This window comes from Myiozetetes cayanensis, unplaced genomic scaffold, assembly GCF_022539395.1.
Source record: "Myiozetetes cayanensis isolate MyiCay16 unplaced genomic scaffold, myiCay2020 scf21, whole genome shotgun sequence".
Classification (NCBI taxonomy): domain Eukaryota; kingdom Metazoa; phylum Chordata; class Aves; order Passeriformes; family Tyrannidae; genus Myiozetetes; species Myiozetetes cayanensis.
Window position 1 is genome coordinate 7,750,698 of NW_026087423.1, and position 16,789 is coordinate 7,767,486.

The following is a 16,789-nucleotide window of genomic DNA, read 5'->3' on the forward strand; positions in this document are numbered from 1 at the left end:
AGAAGATCATAGAGGGATGAATTAACTCTACTGCAATGTGTTTGTTTCCTCAGGTTTGATCTTCTACGACACGAAAGTCACTGTCATGAACAGGGTGCTCAACGCCACCGTCCAAAGAACCGCCGACCACGCGGCCCCGGAAATCACCCTGGATCCCCTGGAAATCGTGGGAGGTACGGGAAGCGTTGATCCTTTCCAAAACCCGTTACGAGTCAGCTCTGCTATCCTTGAACTCGGGTGCTGACGAATGCAAAGGCTCTGAGCGTGGGGGTTTCACTTCCCCGTGTGTTTTCCCAGGGGAGATCCGTTCCTCGGAGAACTCCTACTTCTGCCAGGCGGCCCGGCAGCTGGGCTGCGTCCCCTCCTCCCAGCTCTGCGTCAAACTGGCCAGCGGGGGGGACCCCACCTACGCCTTCAACATCCGCTTCACCGGGGAGGAGGTCCATGGCACCAGTAAGTGGGGGTGACACTCACCAGGAGCAGGCAGAGCCCGGGGTTTCACCACAACGTGCTCGTGGAGCTCCAGGGAGCAGCATTCCCTTTGGAGTGTTCCCAGCCCTGCAGGTGGAGAGAACGGGATCCCCTCTGGCATTTGGCTCCTCGGGTGCTCTGCAGGCTCTGTGTGTGTACAGAGGGAAGTAGCAAATGGCATTTACTGTTCAGAGATGGGCCTCCCAGAGGCCACTCCCACTGACACACCTGACCCCAGGAAATTCCGAGTACCTCAGGGTGAAAATGAAGGATTCAGTTTGCCCCTCATGGCAGATACTCTCATGGGGATTTCTTTGTTTATTTGGAGCATACAGGTATATTTTTCCCTAAACAATGGTTAGAGTGTTTTCAGTAGGATATTTTCTTGCTTACTGATCAGATTTGTAGTTCCTGCCATTCCTTTCTCCTCTCTGTATTTGTCTGCCTTCTTATCCCTCCCCATCACAGATGCAGCCAAACTGAAATCAAGTCAGATTTCAGGCTTCTTCCTAAAGGGTTCAGACTTCTTCATTTTACCCAGATTCAGATTAGCCCAGTGCCTCTTTTCTCTCTCCCCAGCACCATCTCTGTATTGCACAGAATTGTTGCAAGAGGATGGAATTTGTGAAATGGGATCTATAATCCACCACATGATTAGTTATTTTTCTATTTGCGTAATGATGGGATTTAATGATACAATTCTTATTAAACCAAATTGCACTGAAGCAACACCTATGAATTTAAACTAGACAACATTCAGTTCAAATTCCTGACAAAGCTGACTGTTATCCTGCTGGCATAGTCTGTATTTTCAGGAAGAGACTGGTTTAAACACGATATGAGGAAATGCAGCTTTGCAGAGCTGTTGAATACATCTGATGGGGTATCCAGGCAGGTGTCAGCCATGGTTAAAGCAGCAAATCAATCACTGCTATCCAAATTCATGTGTTCTGTGCTGATTGTTGTGGTCCTTGTTGGAGATGTGTGGGGGAATACGGAGCCAGAGAGCCCAAAACACACCTCTCATCTCATCAACTCCTGTCTAATGTGGAAGGGAACATTCCCATGAGTGTGCACCCATTAGCTGAGCCAGGGGCTCCTTGGTGCCGTCTCCCAGGGGAATTCTTCTCTTTTGGAGGTCTCTGGTGGTTACTGGCAGTAACTGTGAGGACAGAAATGTTACCTCACGTGGCTCAGCATCCTGTGCTGGTCTCTGCATCACCTCCCTGCTCCTGCCTGTACAAACACTCCATTGTCATAGCACAGCACCGTCCATCTCCTAATCCAGCAGCAAATCCCATGTGCAGGCCAGCTGGTGGGACAGACAGTTCTGCTGCTCTCAGAGTGCTGCAAGACAAAGCAGCACTCAGGAATTCAACAGGAAACAAACCAATATTTTCCTTGTTTTCCCTGTCTCCTTCCCAGGTGGATCTTTCCGTCACTTCCTCTGGCAGGTGTGCAAAGAGCTGCAGAGCTCCTCGCTCTCCCTGCTCCTGCTGTGCCCCAGCTCTGCCGTCAATAAGAACAAGGTGTGAGATCTCAGGGCCAAAAATGGGGTGGTTTTTCTCTTTTGGGGTGCTGGGTTTGAACAGGAGAGGAACACGTTTGTTCAGAGGGACAGAGAGAGGCCTCACATCAACAGCCCCTCCCAGCACGTGTTACCAGGCAGGTCCCACGTCCTGAGGGAGCTGGGAATGGCTCTTGGTGAATCCCTGTTGCACTTGGAGAAGGAGCCAAGTCATCAAAATGCAAAATGGAGCAGAATTAGCACTCCTGGTCGGAGTTCAGAGTAAATGGGGTGCAGTTGTCTGGGATGGAGTTTTTCTGCCCCAAACTGGTGAACTCCAGGTATTATTCCAGGAAAATCACCAGGAAGGTCATTCACCTTCCCAGTAGAATAAGATGCTCCATCCATGCTATTTATTGCATATTTAGTGTCTTATTTTGTGCAGTAGATGTTCTTTAGAAACAAGATAAAGCTTGTGGCCCACAGAATTCGCAGTAGTTGAGGGATCCTTCCTTCTTGGGAGTATTCACAAGGTAGGAAAGAGGTCATTTCCCTCAGCTTAAGACCAGCTGTGTATCAAACCTGGCTCTGCAAATCCAGGCTGTATTTCAGAAACACTTCACCACTGAAAGACTGAAATATCAAACAAAACAAATACGGTGTCGATGGGATCGTGAAGTGATGATGTGATATCAGTGTGTAAATTACGCAGCTTCCCTGCCACGCTCAGCGGGTCCTTCTGCAGCTAATAAACATTATCCTTGAGGTTCCAGTCAGGGTTTCCACCAGCCTGTTCCCACATGGCCCCTCAGGGCTGTGAGTTGTTAAATCCTGCTCTGTGTGCCCTGTTTTTTTCCGAAGGGGAAGTACATCCTGACTCCCAGCCCCATCACCTACGCCGAGGAGCAGCTGTTCCATTTCTTTGGGCAGCTCCTGGGAATTGCCATCCGAGCAGATGTTCCTCTGCCCCTGGACCTCCTGCCCTCCTTCTGGAAGACCCTGGTGGGAGAGCCCCTGGATCCTGACGTGGATCTCCAGGAAGCCGACATCCTCACCTACAACTACGTCAAAAAGTTTGAAAATGTGAGTCCCTTTTTCCCCTTTCCCTCCTTTTCCTCGGAGTTCCCGCTGGCACGTGGCTCCAGCAGCAGGGAACTGCTGCCTGCCCTCGGTGTTGGCTCCATCCTGGCAGGTGGTTTTTGTGGGAGCAGGGTCAGCGAGTGTTGTGTTGTGGTTGTTTCCTGCCAGATCAACGATGAGACGGAACTGGAAGCTCTGTGTGCGGAAATCGCCTCTCAACACTTGGCCACGGAGAGCCCCGACTGTCCCAACAAACCCTGCTGCAAATTCACCTACCTGACCATGACAGGGGAGGAGGTGGAGCTGTGTCCCAGGGGGAGGCACATCCCTGTGGGGTAAGGAACAGCCTTCTGGCCAGGAAGAACCACCCCTGCGATGACTTTCAAAGCACCAGGCTCTCCAGAGGTGCTCTTGGAAGAAGCTGAGGGCTCTGGGAAAGCTTTGCTTTGTGAGAAGTTGGCAGGGATTGGGAATTATTGGTGCTGTTTGGTTCTGTGAGGACCAGAGAGCTGAGGAGCAGGGCTGGAGTCAGCTGTGGGTGGCCTGCAGGGAGCAGCCACAGTTGTGAGGCTTGAGAAGAAATGGGCACAGGGGAGAGGGAAGGAGGAAGCTGAGGAGAGTGGAGCTAAATTGGGAAACATCAGAATGCAAAGAGCTTATTGCTCACTCTGGTTTATTCAGAAGTGGAATCCCTCATAAATAGCTTCTGTACATGATGGTCTGGGGGTGTTCCTGCCTCATCCCAGCTCTGCCCTCGCAGGTGGGAGAACAAGGACGTGTACGCGGCCGCGATCCGGAGCCTGCGGATGCGGGAGCTGCAGACCCCGGAGTGCATGACTGCAGTGAGGGCAGGGCTGGGCTCCATCATCCCCCTGCAGCTCCTCACCACGCTCACCCCCCTGGAGATGGAGCTCAGGACATGTGGCCTCCCCTACATCAACCTGGAATTTCTCAAGGTATGAAGAACGGCCAAACTCCCCCCTGTGACATGGAGAGGAGGATCCTCCAGTGGGAAGGTGTTGGGGGGAATCTTCTGCTTGGGATGCAGCCAGGACATCCTTGGGGAACTCTGGCCTGTACTTGGACGCCTCTTTTTACTCGCAAGGAAGTTTTCTAAGATCTCACTGGCTTCAGGAAATGATAGGAGTGGGGCTTGTTCCAGAGAGGAATAAGGAATTTGCTTTTCAACATCAAATTTTAAATCCAGTCTCCATTTTACTGATTTGTATTTATCTGAAGTGTAGTGGGGAAGATTCCTGAAGGCAGAGAGGAGGGCAAGGGTGGACACGTGCTTTGTGTTCCCTCAGGCACACACCATGTACCAGGTGGGACTGATGGAGACCGATCAGCACATCGAGTTCTTCTGGAGCGCCCTGGAGATGTTCACGCAGGAGGAGCTCTGCAAGTTCATCAAGTTTGCCTGTAACCAGGAGAGGATCCCCTTCACCTGCCCCTGCAAGGACGGGGGCCCCGACACGGCCCACGTGCCCCCATATCCCATGAAAATCGCCCCCCCCGACGGCGCTGCAGGTACGGGGCTGTCCCGGGGGGGTCCCCCTCCAAAGGCAAAGGGAGCTGGTTCCTCTCATGGCACAGTTCCAGCTTTCAATCCCCCTTTATGTAATTTAAACTTGTATTTAGTGCACAAACAGTGACAGGAGAGAGGCAGGTAGTTGTTAGTGTAAATAAGAAGAGAATTTGGTTTTAAACCATGTAAAAATTAAGATGTAACATAAACCTGACCTTCTAGTGGAAGGCTCCCTGCCCGTGGCAGGGAGGTGAAACTGGGTGAGTTTTAAGGTCCTTTCCAACCCAAATGATTCTGAGATTCCATGATACTTAAAATTCTGTCTGTGGAGAGACACTGAGAGACTTTGTTTATTTGTCTCTTATGCTTTTAAAATTGACTGGGCTATCGGAAAAATATCGGCCTGAGGCCTGTTGGAGAAGCACAGGATATTTAAGATTCAAAAGACCCCCAGAGGCAGGGATTTGATTTTGATACCCTCAGTAAAGGGTGTGGGGGAGGAACAGCTTTGGGACAATGAGGAGAAAAGCACTGGGTGTCTCCAACCCCCCTTCCCGCTGCCTCTCCCGGCAGGTTCCCCGGACTCGCGGTACATCCGTGTGGAGACGTGCATGTTCATGATCAAGCTCCCGCAGTATTCCTCCCTGGACATCATGCTGGAGAAGCTCCGCTACGCCATCCACTACCGGGAGGACCCTCTGAGCGGCTGAGGGGGACCAAGGGGGTACCCAGAGGTGACTCTGTCGTGACTCTGCCGACGGTGCAAACCCTCCAGTTCCATCCGGCACCTCCCGCCGCTCCGCCTGACGAGCTGGAGGTTAATTTATTTTCTGAACCTTCGTTCCCGTTACAGTAATTCCCAGAAGACTTCCATTTTGTATTTGTAGACTTTGTGGTGGACTGGTTCTTTTGCTGCCTTGTTTGTGGAATATTTGTAGGATAGTTTAGTAAAGACCGGTTTGTGTATAATTTAATTGGGAAAAAAGAAACCGACAAACCTTTCAACATGTACATTTCTAATTTTGTAATCCAGAACGAGCTTCCCCTGCGAATGCAGCAGCAGGGAGCGCGTTCCGAGCTCGGGAAGGTCACGGATCGCTCTCCCCTGAGACATTTTTGAGTACAAAAATGCACACTTTGGGTGTGGGGAGGGAATGGCCGCACTGGCAGAGGCAGAGCACGGGCACTGTTGTGTCACGGGCAGGATTTGTGGCACTTGCTCGAGGTTTGGAGCAGGAACTTCACTGCCAAACCTCATGCCCACCTTTCCACCACTTCCTTTTAAATCTTTTTAAACTCTGAGCAAGCACACAGCGGGGGCTGCCACTTAATTTGAGGGTTCAGCTCAACACTTCTGGGAAGATTTAGAACAGAACAGTGAAAGGGCAGTAATTCCATCGGGTTCCTGCCCTAGATGTTCTTGAATGTCTGCTTTGCTTAGCAACAAAATAATGTCTTGTACTTAAAATCCCAGCAGAACAAACTGGCTTCTCTCGAAGGGTGTAAGACACCACAGTCCAACCCCAGAGTCTGGGACTTGATCCCAGTTCCCAACGAGCTTTCAGAACAACCAGGATGTGATCAAACTCATTTTTGTACTCAAAAATCTTTGATCTAAAGAGCAAATTATCCTAAAAATGTGACACCCGGCAGGAGGACGAGGAGGGAGGATGAAGCTTCTGTTTTATCTGGAAAGACGGGAACCGGCTGTGGAGAGAGAGCCACTCCACGTCTCACGTGGTGTGCCGTGGGACGTGCTTTGGGTGGTCAGAGCAGCCCCTCGAGGGGTCTTGTCCCTCACTGGTGTCAGTGGCCACCCCCATCCAGGGGTTTCATGGACAGTGTTGCTTCGCTGATCACTCAGAACCCGAATTCCAAGGAAGAGCCCACCCCGGATCCGCCCATGCCGGGGGTCGGTGCTGCCCCGAGCCGAGTGCCCGTGCTGGGCTGTGCTGGGCTGTCCCTCGGCCCCGGGAAGGTGAGGGTGGGGTGTGACTGCACCTCCAGGTCAGAGTTCCGTGTCTCCAGAACAGGGCTTGGCCTCTCCGTGCTCCTGGGAATTCCACTGTATTTATTGTACATTATTGTGAATATTGGGAACGGTGAGTGTGTGGGACGTGGGAGATGCTGCGAGTGAGGGAAGAGCCCGAACACGTGTGGATGTTGTTGTTCCGTGAGCGAGTGGGAATGTGCGTGCCAGTCGTAGGTAGTCGTTGGCATCCGGAGTCTCCCAACCCGTGGTTAGGAAGCTGTTACCCTCCCATTGCATATCCCCCTTTCCAGGGAACAGATCCACGTAGGAAGAATATTTACTCTCCAATCTCGTCCATTCCCTGGTAGAAGCGTTTATGTAGCTCAGAAACCACTCGGAGGAAGCGCCAGCACCTGGAGTTTACAGAGACCGAGGGAAAACGAAGCCGAAGGAGCGGCTTGGAGCCGGTTTGTTCCCGTAAGGTGTCACGAGGGAACGTGGGGAACACCAGTGGAATTTCATGGCAGAGCTGTGGCTGCAGGTTGGGCACTTTCTGGGTGGTTTTGGGCTCCAGCCCCCCACGTGAAGCCTGAAAGGCCCCGGGCGGGCAGAGCAGCCACGGAAGGCTCCGGAGCTCAGAATTCCAGTGTTTCCCAAGGCGCTGGTTCCAGCTGTGAGTAAGAAACTGCTGCTACTGTCTGTGTGCTCCTTGGAGAGCACATCCGAGTGGAGCACATCTGCACCCCGGCCCCGAGACGTGCTGGAAAGTTACTTGATCCGTATTTATTACAGTTAATTATTTATGATTACAAATAATGAACTTTGCGTCGATGCCGTTTGCACCCGGGGGTGTAAACGGAGCTTCTTCTACAGGACAAGTGTCACACCAATAACCAACCTCCATCGACTTCGGTTTGTTCTCGAGAACAGGATCAGCCCCACAGGAGAAGGAGCTGTGGGGGGTTTTCTTGGCTTTTTTTTGTTTGTTTGTTTGTTTTATTTTGAATTTCACGCTCCTTGGGAAGGAAGTGCTGCAGCCCCTCGGCTGCAGCTCCAATGGCCTTTTGATTAAAGCTTTTCTAATCATCCTTAATTCCTCGTGCTTTAAATGAACTTGACATTGTCTGTACTAGGCTTGTTTGTCAAAGCAAAGATTGGTTTGTGATGATGATGATTATTATTTTTTTTAATATATATTCATTCAGAATGTAAAATTATACTAAACCATGGAAAAAACTCTGGAGCTGGGTATTAGTTCTAGCTTGGTGTGTGTCCATCTCGGTTCCGTACACGGCATTAACCTGTAAGTGCTCTTGGCCATCGAGTGTACACCTGCATAAAGGAGATTCTTAACATCCCTCTGCACTTCTTGTGTCCTTCTTTGGGGCTGCCAGGATTGAAATCCGCTGCTGGAGCTGCCTGAGGCACCGGATTAGGAGGGTGAGGAAGGAAGCTGCAGGTTCTCTCTTTAAGTCCCTCTTTTATGGGTCACGTTTATTTACTCGGAACAAAATGTAAATATTTTGTACCAAACTGAGCACAGCCACTGCTGAGCTTGCTCTTCCTGCAGACTCTGGGATATTCATCCTGAGGAATAACACAGGCTCAGTAATTAGTTACTTGTCATACTAATGGTTTCTGACCCCAGGGCATCCCATTCTCCATCCCAAATCCCAGGAAGCAGCTCCCTTTCCCTCCCCAGGAACGGGGAGAACACAGGTTTGGTTGCCACCTGTTCTTGAATACCTTTATTCTTCTCATATAAATAAACACATTTGGTGGGAGCATCTGTAAAATGTCTTTATTTTAGGAGGAAGATCCCTCCAGCCCTCATGAACCTCGGGCTGCACCGGTGGGACGGAGATGAGACCCTGCCCAAAGGGTGAGTGGTTAATTAGCCCTGCTAATGCCATCTGCTGCACCCCCTTAATTAGGCTTCTCAGAGAGCTGCTCCAGCTCTTCCAGTACCACTTCCCAAAGCCCCAGGGCTGCCACCAGCGAAGGAACAGGGACCCAGGGCAGGTAATGGGGGAATGGGGATTCCCAGCCCCCTGCCCAGTGCCAGGGGAACACCCTCAGAGAACAGATTTTTACTGCACAACATTTTGGGACAGCATTAGATAAACTTTATTCCAAGGAATCTACAAAACAGGGATAATGCAACAAAGAGAAGCTCTTGACCACTCTGTGTGTGGGGCGGGTCCATCCAGCTGCTCCCTGGTGGGTGGCACCTGCTGTGCCTGAGCAGGACAAGGCAGGACACACCCTGGGAGCTCAGCCGGGGCCTGCACAAGGAGCCCACACGGACACAGAACCCGGGTGGGGCTGAGGTTTTGCTGCCTTGGGGGGTGCTGGGGGGCAATCGGAGACATAAAAACCTGACGTTTGCTCTCACAGATCAAAAATAGATATTTAGAAAATGGTCACTGCCTAAAAATTTAAATCCAAGGTGGGAATTTACTTGTGCTCTGACCAGAGCAGGGCAGAGCACAGGAACAGGGCCGAGATCTCAGTGTCTTCCAGCAGTGGTGGCTCATTCCTCGGGGGATCTGGCCCCTGGGCTCTGGGCTTTGGCCTTAAGGGAAGGGGAAAAGAAAGGAAAAATACTCTTTTCAAATATTACTTGGTAAGAAGCAATTGATAAAAAGCTCCCTGAAGCAGGAGAACTGTAAAATAAGCTCCTTATCCTGGCAAAGCCATCACAAGGGGTAACACCCTGGGACTGTCCTCTCCTCCCTGCCCGTCTCCCTCCCAGGGGGAGCCCGGTGGGAGCCCCAGAGCAGCACTGGGACCCCTGGAACTCCCACCCTGAGCCCTGCAGGGCTGGGACCCTCCTGCCCAGGTGTCCAGCCCATCCCACTGCCAGGGCTGCCCCTGCAGCCTCACCTTGGAGCTCCCGCGCCTGAGGCCGACGCGCCCGTCCTGCAGCCCGAGGCTCCTTCCTCCGGTGCTGGGGCTGTGGGGGATCAACAGGGACACCTTCAGAGGGGGCAAACACACCTGGGACAGGAGGGCATCACAGCAGGGACATGGGCAAGGGGTCAGGGAGAAGCTCTTGTGTCTCCCCTGAACCCTGAGCCAAGGTATTTCTGTAACAGAGCCCAGAGCGCTGCCAGGGACAGGTGACCAGGTGTCATCCTGCATTTCATCCCAGGGGCCACTTTGTCCATTCTGTTTTGAGGTAAGAAGCTAAATTTGTTGTTTGAATCTCAGGTAAGCACCAGCCAAGTTCAACTGAGTCCATCTGGAAGCTGGTGAAAAGCCTTTCAGCTACAGGCAAATTCGAGGGAATCCAGATCTGCACCCCAAGGAAGTGGAACAGAGCAGGAGGCAAAGGTGGTACCTTGGCTGGGCTGGAGAAGCTCTGGAGAAGCTGGAGGTGAAGGTTTCTCCACGGAAGTGCTGAGCAGGTCTGGCTCGTGGCGGTGTCCCCCCTGCAGCTTCACCTGTCCCTCTGTCCTTTGGTCTCCCCTGGCTGCCATTCCCCTTCCTGGGCTTCCCCTGCGCGTTGGGAGCATCAGCAGCCCCGGGGAACGGGACAATGGTGTGTTCCTGGCGTTGGCCACGTCACTCCTCAGCTTGGTCCCTCGGGCAGGGCAGCCCAGCCCTGCCTGCCCAAAGCCTTCTGTGTGCCGAGGAGAAACATCTCCTGCAAGGACAGGACACAGAGCTTAACGGGGACAGCACCTGCAGCACCAGCCACTGGAGAGAACACAGCCAGACCCACTTCCATCCCAGCAGCCCAAGGCTCTGTAACAGGGATCGCTGAGGACACACAGGTCAGTGATTTAATCCTCCCAGACTGGGGGACAGAGGACTGAAGGATTTTCAGTTTAGAGACAGAACAGGGGAACAGCAGCAGCACAGAGCAGGGGTGATGTGTTACCCCCCCAGGGCAGAGCCAGGCTGTGCTGTGCCCACCTTGGCGCCTGCTCCGTCGCCGCGCCGGCTCCGGCGATTCCCGTCTCTCCAGGGCTGGAGCAGCGGCCGCAGGGCTGGCCGGGCGCAGGTCACAGTGGTGCTGCAGAACACACAGACACTGCTCACACCACACCCCCCAACCATTCCTGGGGAACACTGAGCAGCAGCACCCCCGGGAAGGTGAAGGTTAGCAGGGAATTGTTGTCCTGGAATCCCAGAAGGGACCTTAAAGCTGATCCGGTTCCACCCCCTGCTGGGTTGGACGGGCCTTGGAGCAACCTGGGTGAGTGGGAGGTGTCCCTGCCCATGGCAGGGGCTGCAACTGGAGGGGCTTTAAGGTCCCTTCCAACCCAAACCATTCTGGGATAACCTGTGAGATTGTATCAGATCTCATTTCCAACAACCCTGATTTTGCCGTTCCCCAGGACAGGCCAGGACAGGCCCAGGACAATCCCCCAAACTCCACCTGCACCGGTTTGTTGGGACCAAGAATGTGAAAGAGCCATGGACCAGAAAATGAGTGAGCTCAGCATTTTCCAGTCTTGTCTGTAACAGCAGCAGATTCCAGAGGGCTCTTCCCTTTGCACACCACTCCCAGGTCTGTTCTCTGCTTCCTCTCCCACCCACACAGCTCTGCCCTCGTGCTCCTCTCCCCTCCTCAGCTGACTCACATCCAGTTTTCCACATCATTTTCTGTATGAGTCAAATTCCTCCATTGTGCAATTTCAGCCCTTTTGTTTCGTTTCTGTTACAAGAGCTTTAAAATAATCCTGGTCCTTTTCAGGCAGAGCCTCAGCCTTGCACAACCCTCCAGCTGGACCCAGAGCTTTGTTTAGGAAGCTCTGACCCAGGGACAGTTACCTGAATTCCTAAAATGTACCCCAAGAGACCTCAGGGCTCAGCACATCCACAGCAGATCACGTCCTGTTCAGTACCTGATGGTGGAAGAGAATCTCCTCTTCCAGTTGGATGCCACAAAATTCACATGGAATCATGATGTTTCCTTGTGCCTGCACAGCTTGGGGCTGGGATGAAGGGAGAGTGCTCCAGCTGTTGGAGCCAACAGCACACAGACCATCATAGTCCCATGGATTTGGAGAAGAGCTTCTCTTACTGAACGAGGCAAAGGCACTTGCTGGGTTACACCCCGTCTGGTACACAAGAGACACAGAGAAATCACCTTCCCTGCTGAGCCAGGGGGACTCTAAAAACCACCCAAGTGCCAGAGTTCTCTCAGTGTCAACCACACCCCTTCCAGTCACAGTAACAGAAGAGTCTTTACTGCAAACCCCAAGACACAAGGAAGCCCCAAACCTGGTGAAGGATCAGCTCCTCGGCGGGGCAGAGCTCCTCACAGAACTCACAGGGCAACATGATGGTCTCCATGTCTGCAAGGGAAGGGAAGGAAATATCCTCTATTGTGGAGAGTCTGGAGCAGCTGGAGTGACTGATCTTCAAAATCCCTGAGCACCAGGCTCTGGTCTGTGCTGGGACAGCACCCAGAGCAAACGCTGAGGGAACAGCTCCTCCCAACCCACTCGCTGAGCTTCACATCACCCAGAGGAGAGCAGTGTTTGGGGGTTAAAGATGGAGTGAATGGTCTGGGAAAAACACCTCTTACTGCCCTCAATAAACCCTCCAGTGCCATTTCTCCTTCCAAAGTAAGCTGCTCTCCAGGCCTCCCCTCGATCCTCCTTCCCATCACGTCTCATTCCCATGAGACCACCCCTCCATCCATGGCTGTTGTGGGGCTCCCACCACACCCCAAGGTCAGAGACCCCCCCCAGCTTGTATTCCTTCTTCCCTTGCTTTGCATCAGGAGGAGTCTAACAGACTGATTTTGGCATTTTAAAATACCTAGATAATCTTCAACATTCCCAATCCAATCTTTTCTTCTCCCTTCCCTCAAATTTAAGGAAACACCCTCCCCCCCCAGTATTTACACTTACTTTTTCTGTGGTCTGAGGTGCTAAAAGACCCCGGAGAGTCGCAGGAGAAGGTGTTTGACTGCTGTGCCTCACTGAGGTGGGCAGCTGACCCGGCCTCTTTGGCATAGTCATATTCCCAGAATTCCCTGGGAATTCCAGCTGCGGTGTCAGGGTGAGGATTATTCTCATTTTGCAGGCTGAGGGCCAAGGCGTAGTCTAACTCAGCATTCCACTCCTCTGGAAGTGAGGAATGAGGGATTTCACTTCTCTCCTGCTGCTCCAGCTCATCCTCTTCAAAAGATAAACACTGTAAGTTTGAGAGGACATTAAACCTGCCCCCAGCAGTTCCCTCCCAGGACAACTCCTGCAGTTCAGCCTTTCAAAGCCAAGGACTGCTGTCCCAAATTCAGGAGGATGAATAAGGACAATCATCCTGGGATGGTTTGTACCAAGCAAAAAAAAAGGAGAAAAATAGGGAAGTTGTAACTTCCTTCTTACTCCAAAAGCTTGAACTGAGGCTTTTTGGGAGCTTTAGTGACTACACTGAGCAAATTATTAATACCCTGTAACCTCATCCTTTTACAAGGCTGCAACACTCCAGCTTTGTGTTTTTTCAGTGCATTGATAAGAAAACAAATCATTCTTAATGACGCTGTATTTGACAACAGTGGGAATCACACCGAAGAAACCACGACATGTCCTAGTTTCAAAATTTCCACGGGTTTCAGTTTCATTTTCTGGCAGGGAAGCTGCACTGCGAGGAAATCAGGATTCCAGAGTTTCGATTTCTTTGACTGCTCCTGTTTTCCCCCTCACAGCCGCTCTAAATCCGCTCCTCCCCCCCTGGGGGCTCCCAGCACAGGTACCTGGGCTCAGCGGGCTCCTCGCACCTCCCTCCTCGCTCCCAGCTCCCGGAGCTGCGCCGCTCCCTCGGGATTCCTCTCTCTCCCAACTCCTGGAGCTGCTCTGCTCCCTCGGGATTCCTCCTGTCTCCCGCACAGCCGGGGGTGCTCCCTGAGGTCCCTGAGCAGGACGTTCCGGCCGCAGTCCCGGCAGGGCTCGGTCCTGGCCCCGCAGTAGCTCTCGTGCTCGCGGAGCTTGTTGAAGGCCAGGGGGATGTCACAGAACTGGCACAGCGCAGGGCGCAGGGGACACGACGACTCCTGCAACACACACACACACGGGGGGCTCTGCCCACGGGAGGCCAAGGAGGAGGGAGGCTCTCAGTGAGCTCAGGGGCTCAGCAGGCTGTGGTTTCCTCATCCAAAGACTCACTAAAAAAGAGCCTGGGATAAGACACGACCTGAGAAACGTTAGGAACAACGTGTTGTACGACCTGTGTACCACAAACTGAAAGCTCTGCAGGTACTCAGAGCACTGTTTGAGATTGTTTTTGACCTGGACAGCAGGTTCATGTGGAGGTTTTTGAAGCTGGCTTTTAGACACAGACCTGAAATCCAAGGACATTCCACTGAGTACAGCTAAAAGCCACCGTGGTGTGTGTTCTGTAGGGAACAAACTTACACCTCGTTTACTACTCAACAAGAACTGCTGGTAAACATTCTTTACCCCACACTCAACAACAGGTAAGTTGCCCTTCAGAAGGGGTTAAAAATAGATAAAATACATGTTTAACCCCTTCTGAAGGAGTTAAAAACAGATAAACCTTCAGTTTTAACCCCTTCAGGAGGGGTTAAAACCAGATAAAATGCGTAACTGCAGATGCTGCAATAATAAAACAGCGTTATTTGCTTTGCAAACAGAGCCAAAAGCAGCACACACAAAGGGGCAGGATAAGCTATTTCCAGGGTTTAGAACTGGACAGATTTCCAAGGAAAATCCTTTTTCCCCTCAGCAATAAACAGGCTGAGGTGGCACTTCCAGAGCTGCCTTTAAATGAGCCCCCGGGAAGGGAGTGACATTTATAACAAGATTGCCTGTGACAGCAGCCAAGTGGATTCAGAACTCAGAAAATCCCACTGTGTCCTATTTTAGTTTATTTTACAGGCTATTTTTAAAGTCTGTTTGGACACAAGTTATTAAAACTCACATATAACAATGAGTTATTAAAACTCAATCACTGCAGCAGAGGCAGAAACATAAAATGGTAAAGGAAAGGACAAAAAGCCAGATAAATCATATTTTGAAATGCTTATTTTTCACCTCAATCACTAATAAGGACAAAAAATTACCAATATCACAGATGGCTTGCTATGAAGAGCCTGTGTGGCTCCAGCACTTCAAGGCAGTTTCCAACCCCCTTCTCCCAGGGGGTGTGAATTTAGGAAGCATCACTCAGTAAAAGGATGCACAAACCACAGGCTGGAATTCTGGCTGACAGAAAGGCTCTGGAATCAGTGCTTGGAAACACCACAGAGTCTCTCCCAGGGGTTTAAGAACAGAAAATCCACCAACCTCATGATCCTTAAGGAGACTGTTTTCAATCTTCATCCTACACTTGCAGGTCACCTGCAGCAAACGGCCTTGGTTGGATTAATTGCCACAGAAATCAGCAGTTTCAGAGGGGTAAACGTGTTTCTCACCTGCACGTGTTCAGACTCAATGTGGTTCTTCATCTCAGACTTTGGGATGGAGTCGCTGCAGTAGGGACATATTTCAATATTCCTGCGACAGTGGATTTCATGGATGAGGAAATTAACTGCAGGAATGTCCTTTTTGCTGGGAGAAAATCACTGAGGTTACTGGGCAGAAACACACTGACAGCAAATTCAAAAGGCTGTGCGTAACAAAAGAATAACGCTAAGGAAGATTTTGATGAATTCATGTTTTAAAGTGAGTAATTCCAGAGAAAGGCCCAGCCAGGCCTCAAGGCTCCTGCACAGGTGGATATTAATGTATTTAGCACCCAAAACTCACCCTGCATTAAGATAAAATCCAGGTGCATTTATTTCCTTATGTGAAAGGCCAATCATGCAGCACAAACAAGTTATCACTGGGTGCAAGTTAATAAACTAACCCGAGCAGATAAAAGCTTCTACTTGGCTATGAGAGGTCAAACAGTGCTTTGCTTGGAAAAAAATAACTGACAGATCCCATTGGGCCAGATCTGTTCAGGGAATGATGGAATCATGGAATGGTTTGGGTTGGAAAGGACCTTAAAGCTCACTCTGTTCCACCCCTGCCATGGGTAGGGACACCTTCCACGGCCCAGGCTGCTCAGAGCCCCAGCAGTACCAACACTATTCTGTACCCCAAATTCCCCAGCTCTTATTTCTAAGGCACCCATTTTCCTCCCTTGAGGACACGAAAGGACCAAACACAAAAGGACCAAAAAGAACCGAGGCACCAGGAGCTCAGCCCTCACTCCTGCCTCAAGCAGGAAGCACCACTTCTAGATGGATGTATCATCCCCCCTCCAGGAAATCAGCCCTGGAAACACCCAAATTAACTGTATAACCTCATGCTCCAACTCCAGCTCCAGTTCAAGTTTTTTTTTTCCCCAAACCCTGGCAAAGCATCAAAGCCCCACAGCGGTGTCTGAGCTGCACAGACCAAACAAACCCCGCTGATGTTGCAAGAAACCCTTTGGGTTCTGATGTCTCTTTGGGGGGGAAAAAAAAAAACCACGCTAAAAAAGTTGATTTCTTTAACTGCTTGTAGTCAGGACCCAACTTGTGACAGCGAGGTCGTCATCAGCCACTGAATTATCACCACTGGGAGCTGCTGTCGGAGAGAAAAACTTCCACAACAACATATGCTCAGGGCTTCTATTTTTATATTTCTCCTGAGCTCCTGAGGCAGAGAGCTACTGCAGGAAAACCTGGAATCGCGCGGATCTCACTGAAAACCCAGCCTGTATTTCTACCTGAACGCTTCGGTTTCTCTCTAGCAGCCTGTTAGGTCAAAAACTTGAGTAAAAGTGGAGAAAATTACAGGGCGTTAATAGCCGAGAGGGTAAAACCGACGCCCAAGCGTTCGTCTGTAAAAGCAGTGGTTATTCCGCTGGATGGCCGGTGTTTCCAGGCATTCCAAGGAGTTCTACCCCGGTTTAACGCGGCCCCGGCCCGGCCCTCACCGACCCCGGCCCGGCCTTACCAATTCCCGCAGAGCCGGGACTCGGCCCCGGGCACGGCGGCGATGGCCATGGCTGGGCCGGTGCCCCGAGGGGCTGCTGCTGCGGCTGCTGCTGCTCCTTCCCCGGCGGGGAGCAACGAGATAAAGCAGGGAAGGAGGAAGGGAGCGAGTGAGGCGGCAGCGCGGCCCGGCGGGTGCCCCCAAGGCCGGCCCGGGGTGGTTGCAGAGGTCGCTCCGGACTCTCCGGGGCTCGGTGGGGGGAAGTGTCGACCGCGGGCTGATCGACACACCCACCTCCTCAGTGCCGGCGCCCCCCCCTCTCCTTGACCCGCCCTCAGCCACCGCTC

At 51.7% G+C, this 16,789-nt stretch overlaps 2 protein-coding genes across 5 annotated transcripts in view; one reads left to right on the forward strand and one right to left on the reverse strand.

Moving 5' to 3' along the window:
* The window catches only part of HECTD4 (HECT domain E3 ubiquitin protein ligase 4), a 68,372-nt gene extending 60,456 nt beyond the window's left edge, over positions 1-7,916 (forward strand). For all 4 annotated transcript variants that reach the window (XM_050317977.1, XM_050317979.1, XM_050317978.1 and 1 more), the window contains exons 69-76: positions 54-173; positions 298-453; positions 1,897-2,000; positions 2,840-3,061; positions 3,227-3,393; positions 3,819-4,014; positions 4,366-4,588; positions 5,160-7,916. In XM_050317977.1, coding sequence (XP_050173934.1) covers positions 54-173; positions 298-453; positions 1,897-2,000; positions 2,840-3,061; positions 3,227-3,393; positions 3,819-4,014; positions 4,366-4,588; positions 5,160-5,296 — 1,325 coding nt within the window. In that variant the 3' untranslated portion in view covers positions 5,297-7,916. The remainder of the gene's footprint in view (positions 1-53; positions 174-297; positions 454-1,896; positions 2,001-2,839; positions 3,062-3,226; positions 3,394-3,818; positions 4,015-4,365; positions 4,589-5,159) is intronic.
* Positions 7,917-8,340: 424 nt separating this feature from the next.
* On the reverse strand, positions 8,341-16,759 carry TRAFD1 (TRAF-type zinc finger domain containing 1). The gene is given in 12 exon segments (XM_050317981.1): positions 8,341-9,133; positions 9,445-9,514; positions 9,902-10,089; positions 10,092-10,207; positions 10,480-10,579; positions 11,415-11,630; positions 11,794-11,867; positions 12,429-12,681; positions 13,298-13,570; positions 14,823-14,876; positions 14,951-15,086; positions 16,464-16,759. Coding segments are annotated over 12 exon segments (1,572 nt in total). The 5' UTR covers positions 16,514-16,759; the 3' UTR covers positions 8,341-9,091.
* Positions 16,760-16,789: the final 30 nt, after the last annotated feature.